We start from the raw sequence: 24994 nt of genomic DNA on the forward strand, positions 1-24994 counted from the left end.
TCGGTGCCGTGGGGTTGGATTCATCCATGGACCGATGGCGTTTCGAGGTTTCATTACTCTCGACTAAAACTTTTAAAATTACTTGAACTAAAAAATTAAAAATAAATATCTAATAGTTTAAAAAAACTAAAAAAACACACGCTTTTTAATCCGAATTAAATTATTCTGTTAATAACTTAAATTTTATTATAATTTTATTTTGAGGTGATTAACTATAAATGATTGTTTGACCTTGTACTACTGTTATATAAACTTTTTTAATTGAAAATTATTTTCTATTTTTTAGTTCGGTTTGCTATAAAAGTGTGTTTTTTTTAGTTTTTTTAAACTATTATTTATTTGTTTTTATACTCAGCCGAGCAGAGCTCACAGAGTATATTAACTTTGCTCGCATAACGGTACCCCGTAACGGCATAAACTAATCGAGATATATATAGACTTCTATATATCAAAATGATCTGGGCGAAAAAAGAAACTCATTTAGCCATGTCCGTCCGTCCGTCCGTAAACACGATAACTTGAGTAAATATTGAGGTAACTTGATGAAATTTGGTATGTAAGTTCCTGGGTACTCATCTCAGATTGCTATTTAAAATGAACGAAATCGAACTATAACCACGACCACCTTTTCGATATCGAAAATTTCGAAAAACCGAAAAAGTGCGATAATTCATTACCAAAGAAGGATACGGCGATGAAACTTGGTAGGTGGGTTGACCTTATGACGCAAAATAGAAAATTAGTAAAACTTTGGATGATGGGCGTGGCACCGCCCACTTTTAAAAGAAGGTAATTTAAAAGTTTTGCAAGCAGTAATTTGGCAGTAGTTGAGGATATCATGATGATATTTGGCAAGACTGTTACTCTTATTACTATATGTCTGCTAAATAAAAATTTGCAAATTCGGATGACGAACACGCCCACTTTAAAAAAAAAAAATTTAAGTAAACTTTTAACAAAAAATTTAATATCTTTACACAGTAAGTAAATTATATCAACATTCATCTCCAATAATGATATGATGCAACAAAATACAAAAACAAAATAAAATTTCAAAATAGGTGTGGCTCCGCCCTTTTTCATTTAATTTGTCTAGAATACTTTTAATGCCATAAGTCAAACTTAGATATACCAATCCTTGTGTAATTTGGTAAGGGTATAGCTTCAATGACGATACCTGTTTTCTGTGAAAATGGGCGAAATCGGTTGAAGTCACGCCCAGTTTTTATACGCAGTCGACCGTCTGCCCTTCCGCTCGGCCGTTAACACGATAACTTGAGCAAAAATCGATATATCTTTACTAAAATTAGTTCACATACTTATCTGAACTCCCTTTATCTTGGTATTAAAAATGGGCGAAATCCCACTATGACCACGCCCACTTTTTCGATATCGAAAATTTCGAAAAATGAAAAAATCCATAATTCTATACCAAATACGAAAAATGGGATGAAACATGGTGATTGGATTGGTTTTTTGACGCAAAATATGACTTTAGAAAAAACTTTGTATAATGGGTGTGACACCATATTAAATAGAAGAAAATGAAAAAGTTCTGCAGGGCGAAATCAGAAACCCTTAGAATCATGGCAGGAATACTGTTCGTGGTATTACATATATAAATAAATTAGCGGTACCCGACAGATGATGTTCTGGGTCACCTTGGTCCACATTTTGGGCGATATCCCGAAAACGCTTTCAAATATAAAACTTAGGTACTTCCTTTTAAAATACTCATTAACACCTTTCATTTGATACCTATATCGTACAAACAAATTCTAGAGTCACCCCTGGGGGCCTATTCAGTAACTATGAGTTTTGAAATGTACATTTTTCTTTCATACAAATTATATTAAGAAAAAGTGTACATTTTAAAACTCACAGTTACTGAATAGGGCCCCTGGTCCACTTTTATGGTGATTTCTCGAAAAAGCGTCCACCTATAGAACTATGGCCCACTCCCTTTTAAAATACCCTTTAATACCTTCCATTTGATACCCATATAAACACATTCCCGGGTTACCCTATGTTCATTTTCCTACATGGTTATTTTCCCTTACTTTGTCTCCAAAGCTCTCAGCTGGGTATGTAATGTTCGGTTACACCCGAACTTAGCCTTTCTTACTTGTGTTTTTGTTTGTGTGAATATTTTGACGTTTTTGTGCTTTTAAGCTCGATTTAGTAGAGGGGACTAAAATCGTGTTTGTTACAAGTGGTCTGGAGTTAGGCCTTGCTATCAATCCATTTAACAGAGCATATGTTTTATCCACGGGGATGTATAGCGGTGATACTGGCTCATTACTTAGTACGTCGCTGCGTGTCAACGAATAATTTGCGAATAAGATATATAAAGATCTTGGATATTTTCATCTTCCATACAGGTAACGCAGCCGGAACATTCACTCATTCATGCAGTTATTGATTGACACCTAACGAGCTATGTGGGTTCGGTCGTTTCGTAACAAGTAACGCATGCTAGCCCCGTTTCCCATAAATTTCATTCTGCTTCACTTAACACCTTTTGTGGTCTTAAACGTGTATATATTTCCACGGCATTAAGTGAACATAGCGCCTATGTGCACTCCGACAGTTCAGTGCTTTAAAAACAGGGTCTGACGAAGCAGCGCATCAGTGTATCCTATCGATATAATAGCAAATAAAGTGTTCGTGATTTCTAAGTTGGTTTCATCCTAAAAGCTCTGAAGCATAAGAAATCAGTATGCGAAACTTGCAGCTGAGATGTGATAACTCGACCAACGGGCATCGGATATATTGACTGGAACACTGGCTGACACGAAAGCATGGCGAAGTAAATTTCCACTTAACACAGTTCCTCACCGAGCATGGATGTTTTAAGGAGTGTGTAGGTTTTTCGAATGCCCTAGGTCCCATAATTAAAAATGGAGATTGCATAGCATACGACGAGTGATATGTCAATACCTCCATATTTAGCACCTGATTCAAGACAAGGCCTCTTCAACCACCGGATGGAATGATGTCGGATTTTTAACAGAGGTAAAGTACTTAGAAGATATCTGTGACTCCAAAATTATTACTGAAAAAAATGGCAACAGCACAACATAAAGAGCCAAAGAAGTAAGAAGACAACGACCTTAGACCTAGAGATAGATATACATTGCACACTATTACGACATCCATGAAGTACTATTAGCTTCACTTCAAGTCCTCAGTAGCCCTGCAAGGGCAACTTACCAAAAATAAATATATCGTTGACAGGACGGGTTATTGTGTACCAAAGCAGCACCCTTTGCGGACTACAAATTACTCATTACCTCAAGAAAAGAAAGGGAAGAAATAAACTAAAAATTATTCACTCTCTCAAAAAAAAAAAGGTGGGAGTAACCCAACTGGGCCAAAGGACCAAGCAGCTGGAAAGGAAGGTCAGTGGCGCGAGTTAACGATCAGGAGCACAATGTAAACTGATAATTGAAACTATTGTGTCCCTGTAGCGCCTCCCGAAGAAAAGTCGCCTCGATTTAGTATGCGTTAGATAGGATACTATCCAAAGCGGAATACGGTCAGTGAACTCATCATCTAATCAGTCCGACACGGGCAATTAAGAATCTAAGCTCAATCGAGCGTGGTTTGGGCGTGACTAAAAGGTATCTCTGTATTAAATATTATTCTTTGCATTCGATTACGTCGAGTTATTTAACTATTAGAGCCACCTGGACTCCAGCTCATAGTAATATCACGGACAACCGCTACACGGATCTCTTAGCGTTAATCTATACGATAACTGAAGATCAGAGTTTATTTCGCCGCCCGTAGTCTAAATCAACGCTGCCCACGTACTACCTCTTGCAAGGCATTGAGATTCATCTGGCCGAAAGTAGTAGTTTTTCCTGAACTAGGCGAAAGTATTTGCTATCTCAGCGTATTGGAGTCTCCGGACAATTCAGCCGTGGTCGACATCAGTGACACTGGAACCACATCGTCCCGTCCCTACGCAACGATATTCTTACAAATTCAAGCTAACATCATCGTTATTTCTAACTTGCTATCACTCAACTTAGCCTAACTCAACTCACAGAATAAAATTCTTCTTGTTTAAAGGATCTTTCTAACGCGTTGCGTGGGGAAATATGGCACAATGTACCTAAGTTCATTTTGCAACCCCCATTGTCTTCCATTCTATGTTTCACGGCAGTGCTTGGAACTGGTTCGAGTACATGAAACGGTTTTAGTTACATTCTTGCTCAAGTCAAAAAGTGGTTCCAGTTTCCGTTTAACTCTTTGCTGCACTTTAAACTCAATTAGTGTTTCTTTACTAGTACACTTCGTACACACACACCAACTCACACTCTCACCTACACACATACTCACCCTACTAACCTTCCTACTTACCAAATAAATCATGACCTTTGTATCACTTTGTACTTTAATCATAAGAATCATTTTCATTGGTTGTTGTATTATTTGTTGTACGTTGGTAGCATTTGAATTAGCTGTTCCTGTTGTTGTTGGTTTCTCCATTTGTGTTACTTTTGTGTTATTCACATTTCCTGATACAATAAATACATTTTTCTTTTCATTTTCACTTTTAAATGTTATTCGAGTACTTTCGTCTATTTCTTCATCTTCTTCACTCTCAATTGCACCATCCTCCATCACTTCATCAGCACTTTCTTCTGCATTGTTAAGTGTTGTAATGCGAAATGTTAAACTTCTATCATCTCTACAAACTAATGTCATCTTATATGGTATGTGCAGCTGGCGATATATTTCTGAATGTCTGGAAGTTTTTGTTGTTTCATTTTTGTGCAGACACTGGTTAGTGCAAGTTTGATGAAGCTGTAAATATGAAAAAAGGTTTTACTGGATTGTTTAGGGATATAAAAGGATACATATGTATATACTTAGGATAGGTTTAGAATACCTTCCTTAATACGAAAGCAAAAAAATAAAATTGTTTGCATACCTTTAAGAAAACTTCCTTTTCGTTTCAATTGCCTGTATGTTTCTATATTTTTCGTTTAAGAATTTGTGAAATTTTTTATGGACTTTAACCCTCCGCCTACCACACCGAATATCCTGGGTTCCGCCCCATGCATTGCAACATCGAAATTTTAGAATAAAGTTTTTTCAAATAGAAGAAATTTTCTAACGGAGCGCCCCTCGGCAGTGTTTGGCAAGCACTTGTCGTAAGTGATAGTAGTTGTAGGAAATGCGGGTTGGGGGAGGAAACAATCGAGAATGTTTTGTGCCCGTACCCTGCCCTTGCAAGGCTTAAACTACAGCTATTAGGCGTGGCACAGCTATCCGATCTAGGAAGCTTTTAGTATTTGCCAAGAGGACGAAGTTATTTTATAACATAGGTCCAGTATTTTGAAAGAGGTTTTTCAGTTTGGTCATTGAACACACTTCTGGTAACACTATGCGCTCGTTTGGCTTATGTGAGGTCCTCACGTACCAGTCAGATCAACCTAACCTGAACCTGAACTGTTCGACTATAGTTCTGGGATAATTTCTAGAGTTTCTCTTATAATGTTGGGATTATTTAGGGAAAACTTTGAGATAATTTCGGATTTATTTAGTGTTTTTTCGGGATGGTTTTAAGTACTATTCGAGATCTGTTTAGTGATGATTTGCACGACTATTTCGGGATTATGTCGGGAATATTTTAAGATCGTTATGAGATCAACTTGGGATCATTCCAGAGCAATTTCTATGTTATTTTGGAAATAAGATAGCGCTTACATTGGGATCATTTCGACAATGTTTTGGAATCATTAAGCAGGATTCGGAAAAATTCATTTCTGAATACTAAAAGTTATAAGGCTGTTATAAGGATTTTTATAGTCATGTTATTGGCTTGTTATCGACGTGTTATCGATAACTAGTGTTATCGACGAGTTATCGGTATATTATTGGTATTATCGGCTTATTATAGAAAATTTATCAATTTTCGATGTTTTATTGAAAGAATATTGATTTTTTATCGAAAATTTTTAATTTTTAAAAATTACTAAATTTTCTTCGAAAATTTATCGAAAAAATAACGATTTTTTATCAACACGCTATCGGATTGTTAGCAAATTCTTATCGATTTGCTATATGTTATGAAACACCGATGTAACTTCAATGTCATATCGATGACACATCTGCAAGCCGTCGATTACAAGAAAGCAGTAAGAGGCCGAGGACGCGGCGATGGCAAACTGATACCAAATCGATATTTTTATTACTTATTATATTAGCGAAAAGATGTTTTTTCCATAAAAAATCGATAGCTTTTCAAAAACAAATCAACATTTTTTGTTTAAACATATATGACATTTCGATAACAAATCGCTAATTTTTCAATAACAAATCGACAACTTTTTCGTTTGCAAATTGATGATTATACGATAAGAAACCGAACTTTTTCGAAAAGAAACTAAAATTTTTTGTATAGCAAATCGATATTTTTCTATAATAAACCGATAAATCAATCGGTAACGTTTACTATCGATAGAAAATTTATAAATCTTCTATAAAATATCGCTAACCGTATATGCCTTGCCGATAAAACGCTGATAAAAGACTGATAACAAGTGGATAACAAACCGTTTGCTCATCCAAATAAATGTATAGAACGCGAAATCAGCAGCACTGGCATTTAACAGTTATTTAAAAAGTAGCCATTAAATAACTGTTTTAATAGAAAATATCGATTTCGGGAACCCCCAAATGCGTTCTCTGATTATAAAACTTCATATGCATAACAAACTGTTGTGGAAAAGAATCCGTGACTTGCAGCACTTTTCACAAACAATTTTTTTTATAATTCTCGGCAATAACTTTAAACTTTTGGGTTTTGTTATAAAACCATACATATATACAAGTCCTTATTTCTAAGTTTTTTAAACTGTTTGATTCTGTTACTAGACCACTTTGGGATTTCAAACTCTTTGTTCCGTTACGTTTAGAATTTAAACCATATGAAATTGGGAAACCAAGCAGTAAATTGAGAACTTTAAACTTTAGCCGAAAAAGTGTGAAACATTTCTTTAACCGATGAATCTATATATATAAAAATGAAATGATGTTCGTTCCTGTACATGTTTTGGGGCCGATACGAGGCCAATTTTATTCGTTCTTTTTTCATATTATAGAGATCAAATAGGGGAAATTTTAATTTCTAGGGTCTTGAGATATATATCAAAACGTGGACCCGGATAACACTACGATGCGTTTGTATAATATGGGTACGAAATGGAAGCTTCTGATGAGTACTTTAATATGGGGTACTTTTCGTACCCCTACGTGACTAGGGTCTCGAGATATAGGCCAAAATGTGGACAAGGGTACCCCAAGAATATGTTTATACAATATGGGTATCACATGAAAGCTGTTGATGAATGCTTTAGTACATAATAATTTGTGTACCCCTGGGTGACTAGGGTCTCGAGATATAGGCCAAAACGGGGACCCAGATACCCCTGGAATGTGTTTATACAACATGGATATCAAATGAAAGCTGTTGGTAAGTTCTTTAACAGAGGGTAATTATCATACATCTGGGTGACGAGGGTCTCAAGATAGTGCCCAAAACGTGGATCAGAATAACCTTAGGATGTGTTTTTACATTATGGGTATCAAATGGAAGCTGTTAATGTGTACTTCAATATGGGTATCAAAAGGAAGCTGTGCTGATGATTGGTAATTTTTCTCTGGGTGACGAGCGTCTCGAGTAGAGTTGGGTCGTTTCGTTCTGAACTTGTTCAATTGACCAGGTCTCTCAACTGAGCAAGTGAACTAGATCTTCGATTTCGGTTCTATTTGTTCTTTTAGTTCATTTGTTCTTTTAGTTCGTTTTATCTAATGTTATTCTTTCGCTCTTCTCGTTCGCGAACATTGTAAATTCATACATACATACGCAGAAATTCACAGTGAGCACGAATGTCGATGATGCCAGATATATATGTGTGGTCATCTTTGTGTGTGGCACTGCTACAACAATATATGTATGGACTATTTATGAAAAACATGTTTTGTAAGAAACTAATTATTACATTTATTAAACTTGAAAAGTTCATATTTACAATTTGTGTCCGTACTCTTTCAATTTCCTGGATCTTCCGAAATTTGTAACTTTTTTGAAGTTAATTATACATATATATATTAACTTATTTATTCATAACACATTTAAATATACCTACACAAAGCATTGCTGCATACACACCCCCATCTATACTTGCAAAGATTATCGAAAATAAAGATGTTGCAGGCGCAAACTTCGGTGGAAAGCAGCGGAGCTTCACAAAATTCTAGTAGGTCACTTTCACCAGACCAAAAACTTTAACACAATTTTTAACATAGTTTAAGCACAGAAATACACTGATTGGAGTTTTAGAGAGTAAAAGTTAAAATTCTGAACACATTACCTGAATAAAAAGTGTACAAATAATTATTAAATAACAAATACAGACAGTGGTAGTTTATCAAATTCTGCTGTGGTAAGTGGTGAATGTGACCTACTAGAATTTTGTGAAGCTTGCTTCACACGATTTTTCGTCCCTGCAACATCATTATTTTCGATAATATTTGATACTTGTTCGCTTGAGCGAGCAGCAGTGAACAAATTTGTTTGAAAACAAGAACAGATGAACAAAAAGAACAACTTGTCATCAGAAAAAGAACGAAAGATTCGAATCTCTGAAAAGAACGAAAAAGCACAACTCTAGTCTCGAGATCATTTCATGTGTACAACATTTTTTGAATAAATATACGAATTTTTCGATTTGTGTCCTGCTGCTAAGTTGCAAATTTTTTTCGAAGGAGAGTAAACATAAACACCGAGGTTTGTACACTGTTTATGAGAGATGCTTCAGCACTATATATATAACACTTCTATATCAATACCTTCCTATCTTCCCAATGTGCAAATTTTCTGTCCATCATTATTTGCTGAAACTGTGCAAATGTATGTTCTGCGCATGCGCGGGCTTTGCTAGTATTAGTGAATTGTAGTAGCGTGTGTAAAAAAAGTATTAAAGGGGTTCAACGGGTCACTATCCCCTTTACCCAACTTCTGCATACTAATTGTTATAAAATCTCAGTTTTGTCGATTAACCAATGAAAATGCCAACAAATACAATACAAGGCTTGATGTATTTATTATTTAAGCATGGGCTGCAGCCATACAAAGTACATTATTTACATAAATAGTAAAGAAAAAAACTAGGCGAAGAATTCGTATTTTTGAAATGAAAAAAATTCGAATATACATCTATAAAAATATACTTATACATACATCCCAACAAGCATTTCTTTAAACGTTCTCAAAACGTTTTCAAAATTTTTGCTTATTTTGAGTTTTCTAATGAAGTAAATTTTTGATGAAGTAAACAAAATATGAGTAGGTACTGGGCAAGCTGCTGTTGGTGTTGAAATAATATCAATTTTGTAAATTTTTTTCTAACATACTCTTTTTCGTTTCAAAAAACAAACGAAGCTAAGGGCTCATTTACATACGTATATCTGCACGCTCAGCACAAATCGGTAACGCTATTCTGCGGAGTTCTTAAAACAATAAAAATTTTATAATACTAATGGAAAACAAAAGCTTACTTTTTCATTTGGAGAACGAAATAGCCTAATGTACCATATTGATAGAAGCAAGACGGCTTGTTGAAATATACATATATTTAAGCCCCTTTTTTATAAAAATTTAACGACAGCCTTGTGATTTTGTCTCCTTCTCTCGTTGTATATCTGTACTGTAATGTTTGACAGGCTGCACAGTTCAGTAGTAGCGATATAGAAGTATTACATATATGTTCAGCACACATACACAAACGTATGTCACATTTCGTTGCTGGCTGAACATTTCTACTGCTTTGTATTTGTTATACAAACGACGCTTATGTTCCGTTAATTTGTATGCAGTTCAACTGTGAGCAGTGTTCGGACTTCTACCACTAAAGTGGTAGATCTACCGAAGAGGATAAATACAATAAGAGCTGTTGTTGTTGTTGTTGTAGCAGTGCAATAGGAGCCGTCACTCGTTATTTTGTGGCGAGTATCTCGCTGGAAATTGAAAAAATTGATGCCGAATGTTTTCTGAGAGGGACATTTTTAATTGCCTCGCATTTATCCATGCCGTGTAGGCCCCTTGTGCAACTGTGATTTTTGGAAAGAGAATTAAATAAATTAATTAAATACAGTCGAAAAATAAACACAAATACCCCACGAAAATGTATAGAAGACATTTATAAACATCTCTCCCAAAAAAAAAGTAGCGACTACCTCTCAGTATACATCGAGTAAATGCCAAAAAAATAACGAGTGACGGCTCTTATTGTATTTATCCTCTTTGGATCTACCACCTTTTTTCCTGAAATATAAGTTCTACCACTTCTACCACGCAAACTTAAAATTAGGTGGTAGATTTTTATAGAAGTTTTCTGAAGAAACCTTATTTTTTCCGCAATTATTCTGGAAGAAAATCAATGTAGTGGAACGGTTTTATAAAACTCAAAATAACGTCTAGCTTAGCTCTGATCACCATATTACATCTTTTCCTTGAGGTTTTTAGTACTAAACTGCAACGTACACCTACCTATATATGGAAAAAGTGGTTATTATTCATTATATCAAGATATTTAAAATACAACCGAAATCTGAAAGGGGGCGTGGCACCTCCCATACAAATGGAATATATCATAGTGCATATCTCTGGATGTAGTAATGGTAGGATAATGAAAATTGGAAAGGAGCTATATGACGTTAAGTCCTAACACCTCCAGTAAAATGTGCAATGGGGGAAAAAGGGGCGTGTCACCTTCCCTATAAATGGGATTTTTCAGAACTATGGCTGCCGTACAAACTTAGGTTATTTTAACACCTAAATTTGGCTGCAGTTGAGTTTAGGTGTTATACATTTTGGGCGTTTAGTAATCTGCCGCCGATAAAAAAATTTGTTAGCTTCAGTCTATCTACATCTATATATATAAAAATCTAATTCTGTGTGTGTGTTCCCTATGAAAACGAGTTTCCCATACTTCAATCATCACCAAATTTTGGATATAGGTTCCTTAGATCCAGACGAAGCTTTTTCATATTTCAGAATTAAGAATTTTAAATAAAAATTTTTTATTTTTCTTTTTTTTTGCTATGCGATCTTAGCAATCTTAGCTCCCAAAAATGATCATGTTAACAAAATCAATGATCGCATTCAAAACCAAATTCCTGGTGAAGTGACGAAATATAAATCGATCGGATGAGTTACAGATGAAAATCAAATTGTGAATTATCCAATTGAATTTCTAAACTCTTTAGAACCACCTGGAATGCCTGCGCATATATTAACTTTGAAAATTCGCTCACCAGTCATGCTTCTTCGGAATTTAGACCCACCAAAATTGTGCAATGGAACCAGACTTTGCGTTAAGAAATGTGGAATGGTGGAATGTAATCGAAGCAAAAATCATCAGCAGTAAAAGCAAATGTGAAGATGTGCTCATACCACGGATCCCAATGATTCCTACAGATTTGCCATTCAATTTTAAGCTCTTACAGTCTCCTGTACGCCTTGCTTTTGCAATGACAATCAACATAGCACAAGGACAATCGCTTACTGTTGCAGGATTAAGTTTAGAGGGTCCATGCTTTTCACATGGCCAGATATATGTAGCTTGCTCTAGAGTTGGAACGCCAAAAAATTTGTTTATCTTTACACCGAACGATAAAACCAAATCAATTCAATTTACAGAACAATAAACTAAATTATCGACAAACAAAACAAAAAAAATAATGCAACATTCATTCCATCTCGGGCGTTACAACGTACGCCGGGTAAAGCTGCATTTAAGTTGCCTTTGAATGTGCAGGTAAATGAAACACCAACATGTAATACTTCGAAAACATCTGGAATGGCAAAAGTTATTAAAGTATGCAAGCTCATCGTATGGGCCGAGTGTACTATGGCACACAAGGAGTCATTGGAAGCACTTGATAGAACTTCGAAAGATCTACGAGGAAGCCAAACAGTCTTTGGAGGTGCCATGATTTTATTGGCTGGAGATTTCAGGCAAACATTACCTGTGATCCCAAAATCCACGGCTGCAGATAAAATCAATGCATGTTTAAAATCATCGTATTTATGGAGACATGTAAACACGCTTACACTTACTACAAAACGTACGTGTTCAACTACAAAACGATCCGTCAGCAGCTAAATTTTCACAGTAATTACTGAAAATCGGAAATGGCCAAATGTCTGTTGATCCAACAGGACGGATTACATTGCCTTCATCTGCACTTTTGCACAGTCTAAAGAGGCATTGATACAGAGTGTATTTCCAAACATAGTTCAATATTACAAAAACTATGATTGGCTCAGCGAAAGAGCAATTTTAGCTGGGAAAAATAAGGACGTCAATGATATAAATGCAGCTATTCTGTATCAAATACCTGGTGTCATAGTTGCATATAAGTCAATTACACTATTACTGATCAAGATGATGTCGTAAATTATGCAACTGAATTCTTATACTCACTCGATTTGCCAGGCCTACCACCTCATATTTTACGATTAAAAATTGGAGCACCGATTAATATGCTGCGCAACATTAATGTGCCACGACTTTGCAATGGTACCAGACTCGCTGTGAAGAAGCTAATGGGTAATGTTTTCGATGCAACAATTTTGAAAGGGAAGTACAAAGGAGAAGACGTTTTGATACCCAGAATTCCACAGATTCCGACGGATTTACCATTAGATTTCAAACGTTTGCAGTTACCTGTTCGCCTTGCCTTCGCTATGACAATTAATAAGGCGCAAGGACAGTCTCTACAAATGTGGGGTATTAATTTAGAATACCCAATTTTTTCTCATGGACAATTGTATGTAACTTGCTCACGAGTAGGCAAACCATCGTTATTATTCATTTACGCGAAAGATGGAAAACCCAAAAACGTTGTCTACCAAAAAGTGTTACAATAAAGTTCGAATGAAATTGTATCAAAGAATTTGCTTTGTTTCATATTAATTTTATTCTCTTTCAGCAAATTATTGAATTTATCTCCTAGCGAAGCGGGCGAGGGTACGCTAGTAATTTATAATTCAAAATCAAGTTTCTAACTGGTACCTTTTCCTTTGCTCTCCCAGAGGAATATCACGATATTCCACTTATAAATATATTTTTAACTTTTTTGAAAATAGTTAAAGTGGTCCTCGTTTTTATACGCAGCTGTACTTGTACACAGGGTATTAAAACTTTGATTGGATAACGGTTGGTTGTACAGGTATATAGGAATCGAGATAGATATAGACTTCCATATATCAAAATCGTCAGTATCGAAAAAAAATCTGATTGAGCTATGTCCGTCCGTCCATCCGTTTGTCCGCTAACACGATAACTTGAGTAAATATTGAGATATCTACACCGAATTTGGTACACGAGCTTATGTGGTCCCAGAAGATATTGGTTTTGAAAATGAGCGAAATCGGATGATAACCACGCCCACTTTTTATATATATAAAATTTTGGAAAACACAAAACTCCTGATTATTTAGTAAAAAATACACTTACAACGTTGAAATTTGACGTGTGGACTGATATTGAGACTCTTGACAAAAACTTGAAAAAAAATTTTAAAATGGGTGTGGCTCCGTCCACTTGTGATAAAATCAATTTTAAAAATATTATTAATCAAAAATCGTTAAACCTATCGTAACAAAATTCGGCAGAGAGGTTCCCTTTACTATAACGAATGCTTTGATATACAAGATTTTTAAAAGGGCCGTGGACGAATAAAATAAGCTATATCTTTGCAAAAAAGAGCTCTATATCAATGGTATTTCATTTACTAAGTGGATTTATAACAATAAATAGAAAAAACTTCAAATTTAAACAAATGGGCGTGGCACCGCCCCTTTTATGACTAAGCCATTTTCTATGTTTCGGGAGCCATAACTCGAAGAAAAATCAACGGATCGTAATAAAATTGGGTACAAAAATTTGCCCTATAGCAGGAAATATTTCTAGAAAAATGGACGAGATCGGTTAAAGACCACGCCCACTTTTATATACAAGATTTTTAAAAGGGTCGTAGACGAATAAAATAAGCTATGTCTTAGCGAAAAAGAGCTGTGTATCAATAGAATTTTACTTTCTAAATTAAATTATAACATTAAATTGGAAAACACTAAAATTTTTGAAAATGGGTTTGCAACCGCCCCTTTTTTGTCTAAGCGATTTTCAATGTTTCGGGAGCCATAACTTGAAGAAAAATGTACATATCGTAACAAAATTGGGTACACATATTTTCCTTGTAGCAGAAAATATTTCTAGTAAAAATGGATAAGATTGGTTAAGGGCCACGCCCACTTGTATACAAATGACTTTAAAAAGGGTCGTAGGCAAAAATAATAATTTAAATCTTAGTGAAAAATACTTTTGTACCAATCCTATTTTGTGCCATTATAACAAGAAATGGGAAAAAATTCAAATCTTGAAAAATGGGTGTAGCACTGCCCCTTTCTTACAATGCATTTCCCAACTTTTCTGGAGCCATAACTCGACGAAAAATTTGATGTTTAACAGGAAATATTTTCAGTAAAAATGTACTAAATCTGTTAAATCGCCTTCTTTTATATAAAAGTTTTGCAAAAGTGCGTAGATGCAGGTAATAAGCTATTTCTAGTAAAACTTGGAGAATTTCGTTAATAACTGCCCTTTTTTGTAATAACGCTTTTTAGTACAATGGCACTTGTGTGTTTATGTTTATTGTTCTGTTATATCCTTATTTTAAAATAAACAGTAGGGGAATCCCCAAATCTGAAGGAAAACTGCATTATTACCGGCTCAAGGTCATTGGTGTGAGCCTCTGTATCCTTTTTACTTCCTTTGAACGAAAATTAGTTCAGAATAGAACCATATGTGTATGTATTATTGCGCAGCCTTGTAACACTATTAAGCACACCAAACAATAACAGCATTTCAAGTGTACAGTTGAGTATGAAATGTTCGGTTTCACCCGAACTTAGACCTCCTCACTTGTTTTACTTTATTTTGCTTAACAGATAAAGTTTTTAGCAGCTTTTGTCATTCTCAAAGACAACCTAATGAAAACAATATCATAATAATTATAAGCTTTTGGATGAGCTTCCGCACGGAATTATGAGAGACTGTAAGTATTCAATTAATTTAAAAGAAAACAGAATTTTTATGCTAGGATTTGTGTTATGTAATGTATTGTTATGTAACGTAATGCCCAGATATGCAAATCTTTTAATTATTTACTCTTTTTTGTGTAACGTTTTGTTTGTTTAAGTTAAGTTTTGCTATGTTCTCCTTTTGAGTTCTATGAATGGAGGAATTGCATAATGTACTGACCGAGATTTTTAAGCCTCACTGCGAGACTCTCCGAGCGTACGCCCGCCGCCTTCCACTTTTTAAGGACTACCCACTAAAACCTACCCCCACGGTCCCATCTTCCATAAATCGGGCCACATTTAGTATTACTCCGGAAGCGTGCTGTGTGCGCTCTATGACTATACTTACCCTAACGGACCAGGCAACCATCTTCTCCTTTGGCACTGTCACTTTAGCACACCATGTAATTGATGATATTGCCTGAGTGAGCTCGTTCTTTAGCCCTGCAAATTCGTCAAGCTACGTGCTTTTATTTGTGAGTCCTATATCGTCATACTAATGGTAGTTAAGATCCGCCTCTTCGACATCTCTGATGTTGAAGACAACTTTTACGTGAGAAAAATAACTATTGAGTAATTTGCCAACTTTAAAGAGATTCTTCTTCATGAGAATGGCGACCTCTTTTGTGACGTTTCTAGCTGGAAACTGTGATCATCCAGTAGCAGCTGGCAGGTTTGTTCTTAGGCGAAAATCACGCTTTCCCCGGCATGTCCAAGGAAAGAAGACTGTTGAAAGTGACATTCCAAGATTCAGTGCTGGGTAGCTCTGCATTTTAGGCGCCCCATGCAATTCCACTTGCTTGGGCTTTCATGATCGCTTCTATCACTTCTGCCATGGCATACGTAGTGTAGTGCTCTCTACGAAAACCAAGCTGTATGTGACAGTTATCTTTCATCCTCTTTTGCTGCCGTGAGACGTTGATCCAGGAGTATCTCCATAAATTTTCCTGCAGGTCTAGCATGCACACTGGGTGGAAAGGCAACGCCGAATCGGGGTCAATTTTGATCGTCGGAATAAGAATCAGCCGTGCTGGCTATGCAAATTCTATGCAACACAACCACTGCTAGTTTTATGACATATTTTTCTTAGCTCTTTACCCTCTACCGTCCTCTTGTGGTCCATGTCTCGCCTACCACATCCAAGGTACTCGGTTCAAAGCCCGGTATAAGCAACAACATCGGCATTGGTTTGGCAAATACTCCGAGTGTATTTCTGCCCTGAACAGGTTTTTGATCAAAGCTCTTCTGCTTCCAGATGCCATTCGGAGTCGGAATAACACATGTAGGTCCCATCCCGCCAAAATGTAGGAAAAATTTAAAATTTGCATTACGCAGATTTGAAAAGAAATTCGGTGTAAATCTCCTTGGAGGTTTATCCTGCCTTATATTTTGTTCGTTTCCCTTTCGTGGTATAGAGATATTTCTACATGCCGCCGATAGTGCCCCGTCTCCTCAACTGCCTCATACACCGCATTAGTATTGTCGGTTATCCGTCGGGCATCGTTATACGCCAATTACACGGCTCAAGTATCCTTGTGCCAATTACCAATTTGCGCAAGGATTTGCCCGGTGTGTGCACTGGTTGCGCTATTTGCGCAGAGAACTGTGCTAAAATCAAAACGATTTTGATATTTACGCATGTCTGCAAATATTGCACATGCTTTTTTCTTCGTGTGTGGTGAATGTGACACAGTTTACCTGTGGTTTCTGATAATATAACATCAGTAATTGTTGCTTAAAAATGTTAATATCGAAGGCGTAAGGACCATCTCTAGCTTGTAACAGAAATTCACACAAATTCAATAATACATAATAATTTTTTATACAATTATAACAATGTTTCATTTGTTGCGCTAGTGGAAAAATGAATATTGCGCAGTGTTTTTGAGCCGTGTATGTCAAAATTTTTATTTGCACAAATTACGTCGTTTTATATTTGCGCATGGCTTTTGTGTCATGTGTGTTAGTAACGATGCTTATAATGCTGCAGCGTTGATCTTGGATGCATATTTAGTTGGTATTTTGCGCGACTCGTGCGGTGTTTATCTCTGACCGAGATCTTTGAGAGGCAAGCAGTTACATATAATCAAGTCCTCTATGACCTCAAGTTTATATTTTCCAAGAGGATGGGGCTGTCTTATAACAGAGGTCCTGGAATTTCTGGTAACACTTTAACCAAGTTCGGTCGGTTCAACCTTTAATAACGTCCAATCAGCGGCGTTGGGCAAAGAGGTTTCTGAAATGAATTGTATATCAATAGTCTCTTATTCGAGTTGAGTGCGGTCAAACCGAGTTTGGCTGTCCCCGCAAGCACTAACTTTCACCGGCTATTAATATGTGGCATTTCCCGTTTGACGGTTCTTTCATCGCATCCCCGGCGATGATTAGGAAACCCGTTTCATCGCTCAGATCATCTTCACTAAGTACTAGCTTTTCACTGAACTTTTAATGGAACCATGCGGTGACAATAAGCAGCTGACCAGTACCGATTGTTAACCTTGGCGTTAGCGTTCGCGATTCAGATTACGGTAGAGGCCTCGTTTTCCATGTCATTCCGGTTCTATATTTACTGCTTTCTGTGTTATGTTATTTTTATTTATGCTGAGTTAGTTTATGTGGTGTTATGTAAAGATTTGTTGTTTTGGTTTATGGCGTAACATGTTATGTTATCTTATATTATGTTACGATAAGCTATGTTAAGACATATTATGTTATGGTATGCTATTCTAAGTTATGTTATGTTTGCTTATGTTCTGTAGCGCTTTGTTATGTTATTTATCTAAAATTATGCTATGATAGGCTGTGTTAAGTTAAGTTCAGTGTGTCATGTCATGTCAGTGTATATGTTCCATTATGTTGTTATGTTGTGTCTCCTTAATGTTCTTTTAGGTTATGTTATGTCATTTTATGTTATGTCTAGTTACGTTATGTTAAATTATATGTTTTTTATGTAATGTTGTGCTATTTTATGTTATATTATGTTGTGATATACTATTTTAAGTTATGTTATGTTATATAATGTTTTGTATGTTATTTTATGGTGTAATATGTTACATAATATGCTCTATTTGATTTTATGTTTTTTACTTTCTATTAATACTACAAATCGTTCTTTATTATAAGTCGCACCTCGTATATGTCCAACTCTCAAACGGTATCAGAAGTATCACTTATAGCGTTTTCTTTTCTGAAATAAATTGTTGCCTAAGTAAATGGTAAAACCTTAATAGAATTACTCCTACCCCAGAAAATGGTCAACATTTATAGTGCATACAAAGAACATTTCAACTCACCATATTCACAAGAAGATTGCGCATTGCGCATGTAAACATTAGATCAGCTCTTTTTTATGGGCAATCCTCACGTCATTTTCCTTTAGCTCTTGTTTTTTTCTCTCTCTTCTTTCATTCGCTCAAACAGTCAACTGTGACGTAAATGCGCAGAACGAAGCAATTTTGAACTCATGAATGCGCAATCTGGTTATTATATTAACAGGTATATGTGGAACTTAAGAGAGAACTGAGAGTTTTACAGAGTTGCACTGCCACACCGCCATTTTATACAGGGTAAAAGTGTAACGCTTTTGCGTTGCGAGCAGGCAAAAATTTTTACAAAAGAACGAAATACCCCGTAAAGGCATTGCCTGTTTTTTATAATAGAATAACAACCCTTGCGCGGCGTACAAAAAGCGTAACACTTTAGCCAGAAAAGAAAACGCTATTAGTCAAACTTTTAATTATGCGTCATCAAATTTTGTGTTGTTAAGTAAAAAAAAATAGACGCAAATAGTTGTATAATAAAATGTGTTGTTTTAATAAAGCTATATTATATGTATATCTGTATGTGTATATACAGCAGTGAACACGAAAATAGCAGCGGTAATTTTCATCAAATTTCGTAAAAAAATTCTTTATTTTTATTTTCGATAATTTAAGAAATAACTAACGAAAAAATGCGAGAAATTTTACGAATGCTTCGAACTTTTAATTCGAAGTTTTAAAGCTTTTTCGAGTATGCATTATACTTTGTTCAAACAGAAAAATAAATTGAGGCAATTTCGATTTAAATTGAGTGGTGTTCATACAACTCAATTTAGCTTACACAATAGTAATTTCATAGCTGGTTGGCTCATCTCTACAGCAACAACATACCTTTGTTCAGACTGTCAAAATGTGCGTGTTGGTATTAGGCGAATGGAATGGAATGAAAACATAAAACTTTGAAATTTTTGTCTCTTGTAAGAAATGTGTTCAATGATTTGGTTTAATTTTGAGTTTGCCATCTTCTTTTGAAAATCCCTACTCCAGTGGAATGAAAAAAATAAAATCAGCTGATGAGATGAGCCAACCATATAGTTGAGCCATGCGTAACTGACGTTTAAATATACTCAATAAATACACTTTACAAGGTTGCATTTGCAGTTTGAAACAATTTATTACGCAATTTTTTTTAAACTGACAATTTATTATTACAATTTATTATATGATAAATTGCGTAAGAAATTGCCCAAATGGTATAAATTTCCAATTTTGTGTGTGTTTGTACCTAGTATTAGTCTAGTCAATTTAAGTCTAAAAAATTGCAGAAAAAAATTCGTATTGATTTTTTGCCATTTTTTCATTTCGTAGGGTCTCTTACAATTTCATCTTTCCAAAGGGCGCATAGCTTTATTTTTTGTATGGGAGAACGACTGAAACACCCTTAGGAAAACAATTGTCAAAAATTAATGCTGGTTTTCAGAGACCTATAACTTTTTCAGATGTTAATCGATCGTGCTTTAAAACTGCATACTCAAAACCAGTGCTGCTTAAATTTGTTTATATTGAAGTGCAAATCACAATACATTTTTTTGTTTGTAAAAAATAAATCTTTAAATATTCAAAATGTTCAAAAGTTTTAATGTATCTATTGCTTAAAAGATTTCATTGTTGTTGTGTTAACAGTGCTTCGCCCCATTCAATGGGCACGACCACTCACAAATTGTCATCAAAGCCCTCTTACGGGAGTCCAAGTATTATATCTCTATTATAATTAGGTTAGGTAATGTAGAACGATATGGTAACATCAATGTATTCGATATATTTTGATCATCTTTATGTGAATGTCTAAGTGTCAACATTAATTATTATTTGAGCATGAGCGTGCATATTTGTTAAAACCGAATAAAGAAATATCATATTTAAAACACAATAGTTGGCGACGAGGGAAAATTGGCGTACCAAGATGGATCCCCAGCAACTTAATAACCTCATAACCGCATTATCATCGATGGCAACGGCAATGCAACAACAGCAATCAAATAGTGGGACAAATACCCAGAGTGTTACCATTCTAACCTCATTTGAAGAATTTAACCCAAAGTCGGAGTCGATCAGGAACTACAAAAGTCGTTTGGAGCTGCACTTTCAAACTAAAGGTATTTTCGACAATAAAGAATTATGCACTAAATTGTTATTGCAATATATAGGTGCATCCAACTATGCACTCTTAGTGACGTTGGCATCGCCACGTGTAGTGAGCGAATTACAATATGCCGAAGTCATAGAACTCCTCGAGGATCACTTCAATGTCAAAAAGAATGTACTGGTAGAGCAGCATAGATTTTTGTCTGAAGTTCAGAATGAGAATCAGACAATCGCAGAGTTTTCAGCCCAACTTCAAAGAAAGGCGACTGACTGCGAGTTCTCATGCGAATGTAGCAAGTCAGTGGCGAACTTATTTTTACGTGCGCAATTCATAAGGGGGCTATACAATAGTTACATTCGAGAACAACTGCCACAGAATCCCGGGGATACTTTTGCAAAGTTAGTTGAGCGGTCATCTACGCTGGAAGCAGCGAAAAGCGATAGTCAGGAAATGGCATCAGGAACCGCTGCCAACGATGTTAAACAAATCAGAGCTAAAGAGAAAGATCACGAAATTACACGCAATAAATACAAGAAATTAGGGCTAGAAAATAGGTGTTTGCGTTGCGCGCGCCAAAACCATCTGACGAAGAATTGCAAAGTAAACAAAAACAAATTAAATTGCCAATACTGTCACAAAATGGGGCATGTAAAAGATGTGTGCATACAATACAAAATGAAACAAAGAAAAGAGTCGAAACAAACGAATAAGGTTACAGATTCAGAAGGGGAATTCTCAGAAGAAGATGATGGGAATGTACACAAAATTATAGACGTATATAGTAAGTCAGAGATGTCAAAAAAATAAATAGAGAAAGTTTATGCCAAAGTGTTAATCGAAGGGAAAAGCCAAAAATTTGAAGTTGATTCAGGGGCCGGGTACACGTTGTTGCCAGAATTAGAATTAGAAGTAAGGAAAGGCTAACCAAGTGTTTAGATAAGTTAAAAGAATATAAATTGCACATTAACAGAGAAAAATGACAGTTTTATAAAGAGAAAATACAGTATCTGGGGTACATGATAGAATACAATAACATTACAAAGTGTAAGAGAAAGTAAGGGCCATACAAAAAATTCCTACCCCAAAGAGTCCAGATGATCTAAGGAGATTTCTGGGAATGATAACCTATTACTCACGTTTCATCCCAAATTTATCGACCATTACGTCCCCATTGAGGATGCTACTAACTAAAAATACAAAATTCAAATAGTCTGATGAATATCAATCTTCTTTCGAAAGACTTAAAAGCGAAATTTTAACTGACCGAGTATTAATGCCTTACGATGAGAAATTGCCGGTAGTTTTGACGTGTGATGCGAGTCCTACGGGCGTTGCGGCAGTACTTGCCCATGAAATAAAAGGGGTTGAACACCCCATTTCCTTCATGTCACGAGCCTTAAATAAAGCAGAGCAAGATTATAGCCAGTTAGATTGCGAAGCACTAGGAATAATATTCGCATTCGACAAATTTTTTCAATACTTGTATGGAAGAGAGTTTACGCTGGTAACGTATAACCGGCCCCTATCACGAATTTTGCACCAGAACGAAAAAATCTCGGCAATGACATCGGCTCGACTTCTACGTTATGCATCATTCCTTCAAGGGTTTAACTATAAGATGAAGCACCGAAAATCCGAACTAATTGCACACGCTGATTGCTTGTCTAGAGCACCTGCAAAAGATACGTCGAATAGGTTTACACATTTTCTGGACGATGAGGTAACTGCAATACAAACTGAAACAGTCAATACAATATCCACTAACACAGTTACAGCGATATCAATTGCGAAAGAAACTGAACGGGATCCAGAGTTAGCTGAAATGAAAACAGGGTTAATAAATGGTAAAATTCATGATCCAGAATACACCTTACAGAATGGTATTATATTGAAAAGACAACGGGTAACAATTCCGAAAACCTTGCGTAACGAAATCCTAAAGGAGTTACACTTCACTCATTTAGGAATATTAAAAATGAAACAACTGGCGCGGAGATATTGCTATTGGAAAGGTATCGATGCAGATATAGAAAATGTTGTAAAATCGTGCCGAGACTGTGCCATGGTCCGAAAAGACCCATCACAAATCACCACCCATTGTTGGGAGCAACCGCAAGAAAACTTTGAAAGGGTTCATATGGACTACGCGGGCCCATTTCAAAATCATTATTTTTTCGTTCTCGTTGACGCAAAGTCAAAATGGCCAGAAGTAAGAGTAATAAGAAACGCACCCACTTCCGAGAGCACGATCGAGTTATTGCAAGATATATTTTCAACACATGGGCTTCTACAAGTGCTCGTGTCCGACAACGCTACAATTTTTCATAGTAAAACGTTCCAGTCCTTCTGCCAAAGTAATGGTATCGTTCAAAAGTTTATTGCACCAGGCCACCCGGCTACGAACGGGCTAGCGGAAAGACACATTCAAACGTTGAAGAACAAGCCCGAAGCAATGCAAACCATCAACGCGCCAATGCGTAAGAAGGTACAAGAAATTGTCAGCCGCTACAGGATTACTCTGTTAGAAAATAACAAGACTCCGGCGGAAATTTATCTAGGTCGGAAAATTCGAAGCAAGCTAGATGCCATTAAGCCCGTACAACATAGCCATTCCACATCATCAGATACGTTCCCAAAGCGCGTCCGCCATTTTAGCGTGGGAGATCGGGTGGTACAGGTAAATTGGTTTAACAAAAATAAAGCAACATGGAAATTCGGCATAGTGACGGAAAGTACAGTAAACTACATTACCAAGTGCGACTGGATAATGGCTATAGTCTTAAGCGACACGTTAACCAACTCCATAAGTCAAGCGTGCCTAACAGAGAAGAACGAGAAGAGCTCCATATGGAGAGCTCCATACGAGGGGCCACAGCAGCAAACCGAAAGAGACGAGTCAACAGAACCGAATGAAGAACAAGAGTCCGAACCAAGGAACGAACAGGTTAGACGTTCGGGAAGGCAACGGAAGCAACCAGTCCGACTTCAAGACCATGTCCTTTATTAGCGTGGGAGAATATTATATCTCTATTATAATTAGGTTAGGTAATGTAGAACGATATGGTAACATCAATGTATTCGATATATTTTGATCATCTTTATGTGAATGTCTAAGTGTCAGCATTAATTATTCTTTGAGCATGAGCGTGCATATTTGTTAATACCGAATAAAGAAATATCATATTTAAAACACAATACCAAGGAAACTGGCAGTTTCAACAGGGGCGGTCCGCCCATAGAGGCGTATATTCCACATTGCAATTGAAAAGAGGATTGGTGTCATGTGGGCACACATACAGTACGTATGTCGGCGTTGCGAAAGCGTTTACCGATTCTGTGTAAATTTGGCTTAGGGTCTGCTTATGCTTGTCTGAATCAAACGGCTGTATTGGCAGGTGCCAGATCTCGTCATATTGCTTATAGCGATGTTCTATTAATCCCTGTGGAGGCTACATCAAGCAGTTGTTGCTAAGATGTCCTGGTTTGTGACAATTTAGCAAAAACTGGCTGTTCGGCATCGCTGTGCTCTTTAATGTTGAGCTCTTTGGCTTCACTATGTAGGTGGTGTTCGGGGGTGATAAGGAGGCATCCGGCGGCAGTTCTGATTGTAGCATTTTGACAGGTCTGTAGCCTTTTCCAGTGTGTATTTTTAAGACCAGGCGACCAGACTGGTGACGCGTAGCTCATGAGCGGCCGGCCAATTGGTTTGTACGTGGTTTTATCTTTTCCCTAAGTACTGCCAGCAAGCGACTTGATGATTTTGTTGCAGCTTTGCACTTTAGATAAAATTTCGGTGGCATGCGCCTTGAAGGTTAGAATATTATCGAACGCAACCCCTAAGATCTTCGGGTGACTGACAGTCGGTAGTGTGACACCATCGGCGTGAACGTCAAATATTTGCGACATCTGTTCCTTCCACTTTGTAAACTGAGTGGCCGTGGATTTTGTCGGTGATAATGCCAGGTTGCGCGAAGTGAAGAAACTAGAAAGATCGGGGAGATAGCTGTTTATTTTAGAAACTAATTCATCAATTAAAGGGACAGGTCCCTTTGCCATAATCATGCAATTTTCGGCACAGGAAATGATTGTAACACCTTCTGGTGTGGATTCTTACTTGTTTATTATTGGCAGGATAACTCCGGACCAGCTTGTTAATCAAGTTTATGGGAAATTCATTTTCTTCTTAAATTTTCTTGATTATCGCAATATTTTTCTTATGAAATTGTATCACTTACCGTAAGTACCCTTCTAATAAATAAAGTTTTCGCAGTATTTAGAATGGGTTTACGCTTATGATTGGATTTATAATTGATTAGTATCCCCGAAGTCGTAGGTTTTTTGTACCAATCAATATATATATATATTTTTATTTTTCCTAATTATGAGCGTGCCCAGATAGGGGAGTTGGTTGTCTTTTTCCAA

The 24994-nt window shown here is 36.3% G+C and overlaps 1 protein-coding gene across 16 annotated transcripts in view; it reads right to left on the reverse strand.

Annotated features, from left to right (window-relative positions):
* tor (tyrosine protein kinase receptor torso) overlaps positions 1 to 24994 on the reverse strand; it is a 435792-nt gene that overhangs the window by 152883 nt on the left and 257915 nt on the right. For all 16 annotated transcript variants that reach the window (XM_067775615.1, XM_067775614.1, XM_067775610.1 and 13 more), the window contains one exon: positions 4369 to 4815. In XM_067775615.1, the coding sequence (XP_067631716.1) occupies positions 4369 to 4815 (447 nt within the window). The remainder of the gene's footprint in view (positions 1 to 4368; positions 4816 to 24994) is intronic.

This window comes from Eurosta solidaginis, chromosome 3, assembly GCF_040869045.1.
Source record: "Eurosta solidaginis isolate ZX-2024a chromosome 3, ASM4086904v1, whole genome shotgun sequence".
NCBI lineage: Eukaryota > Metazoa > Arthropoda > Insecta > Diptera > Tephritidae > Eurosta > Eurosta solidaginis.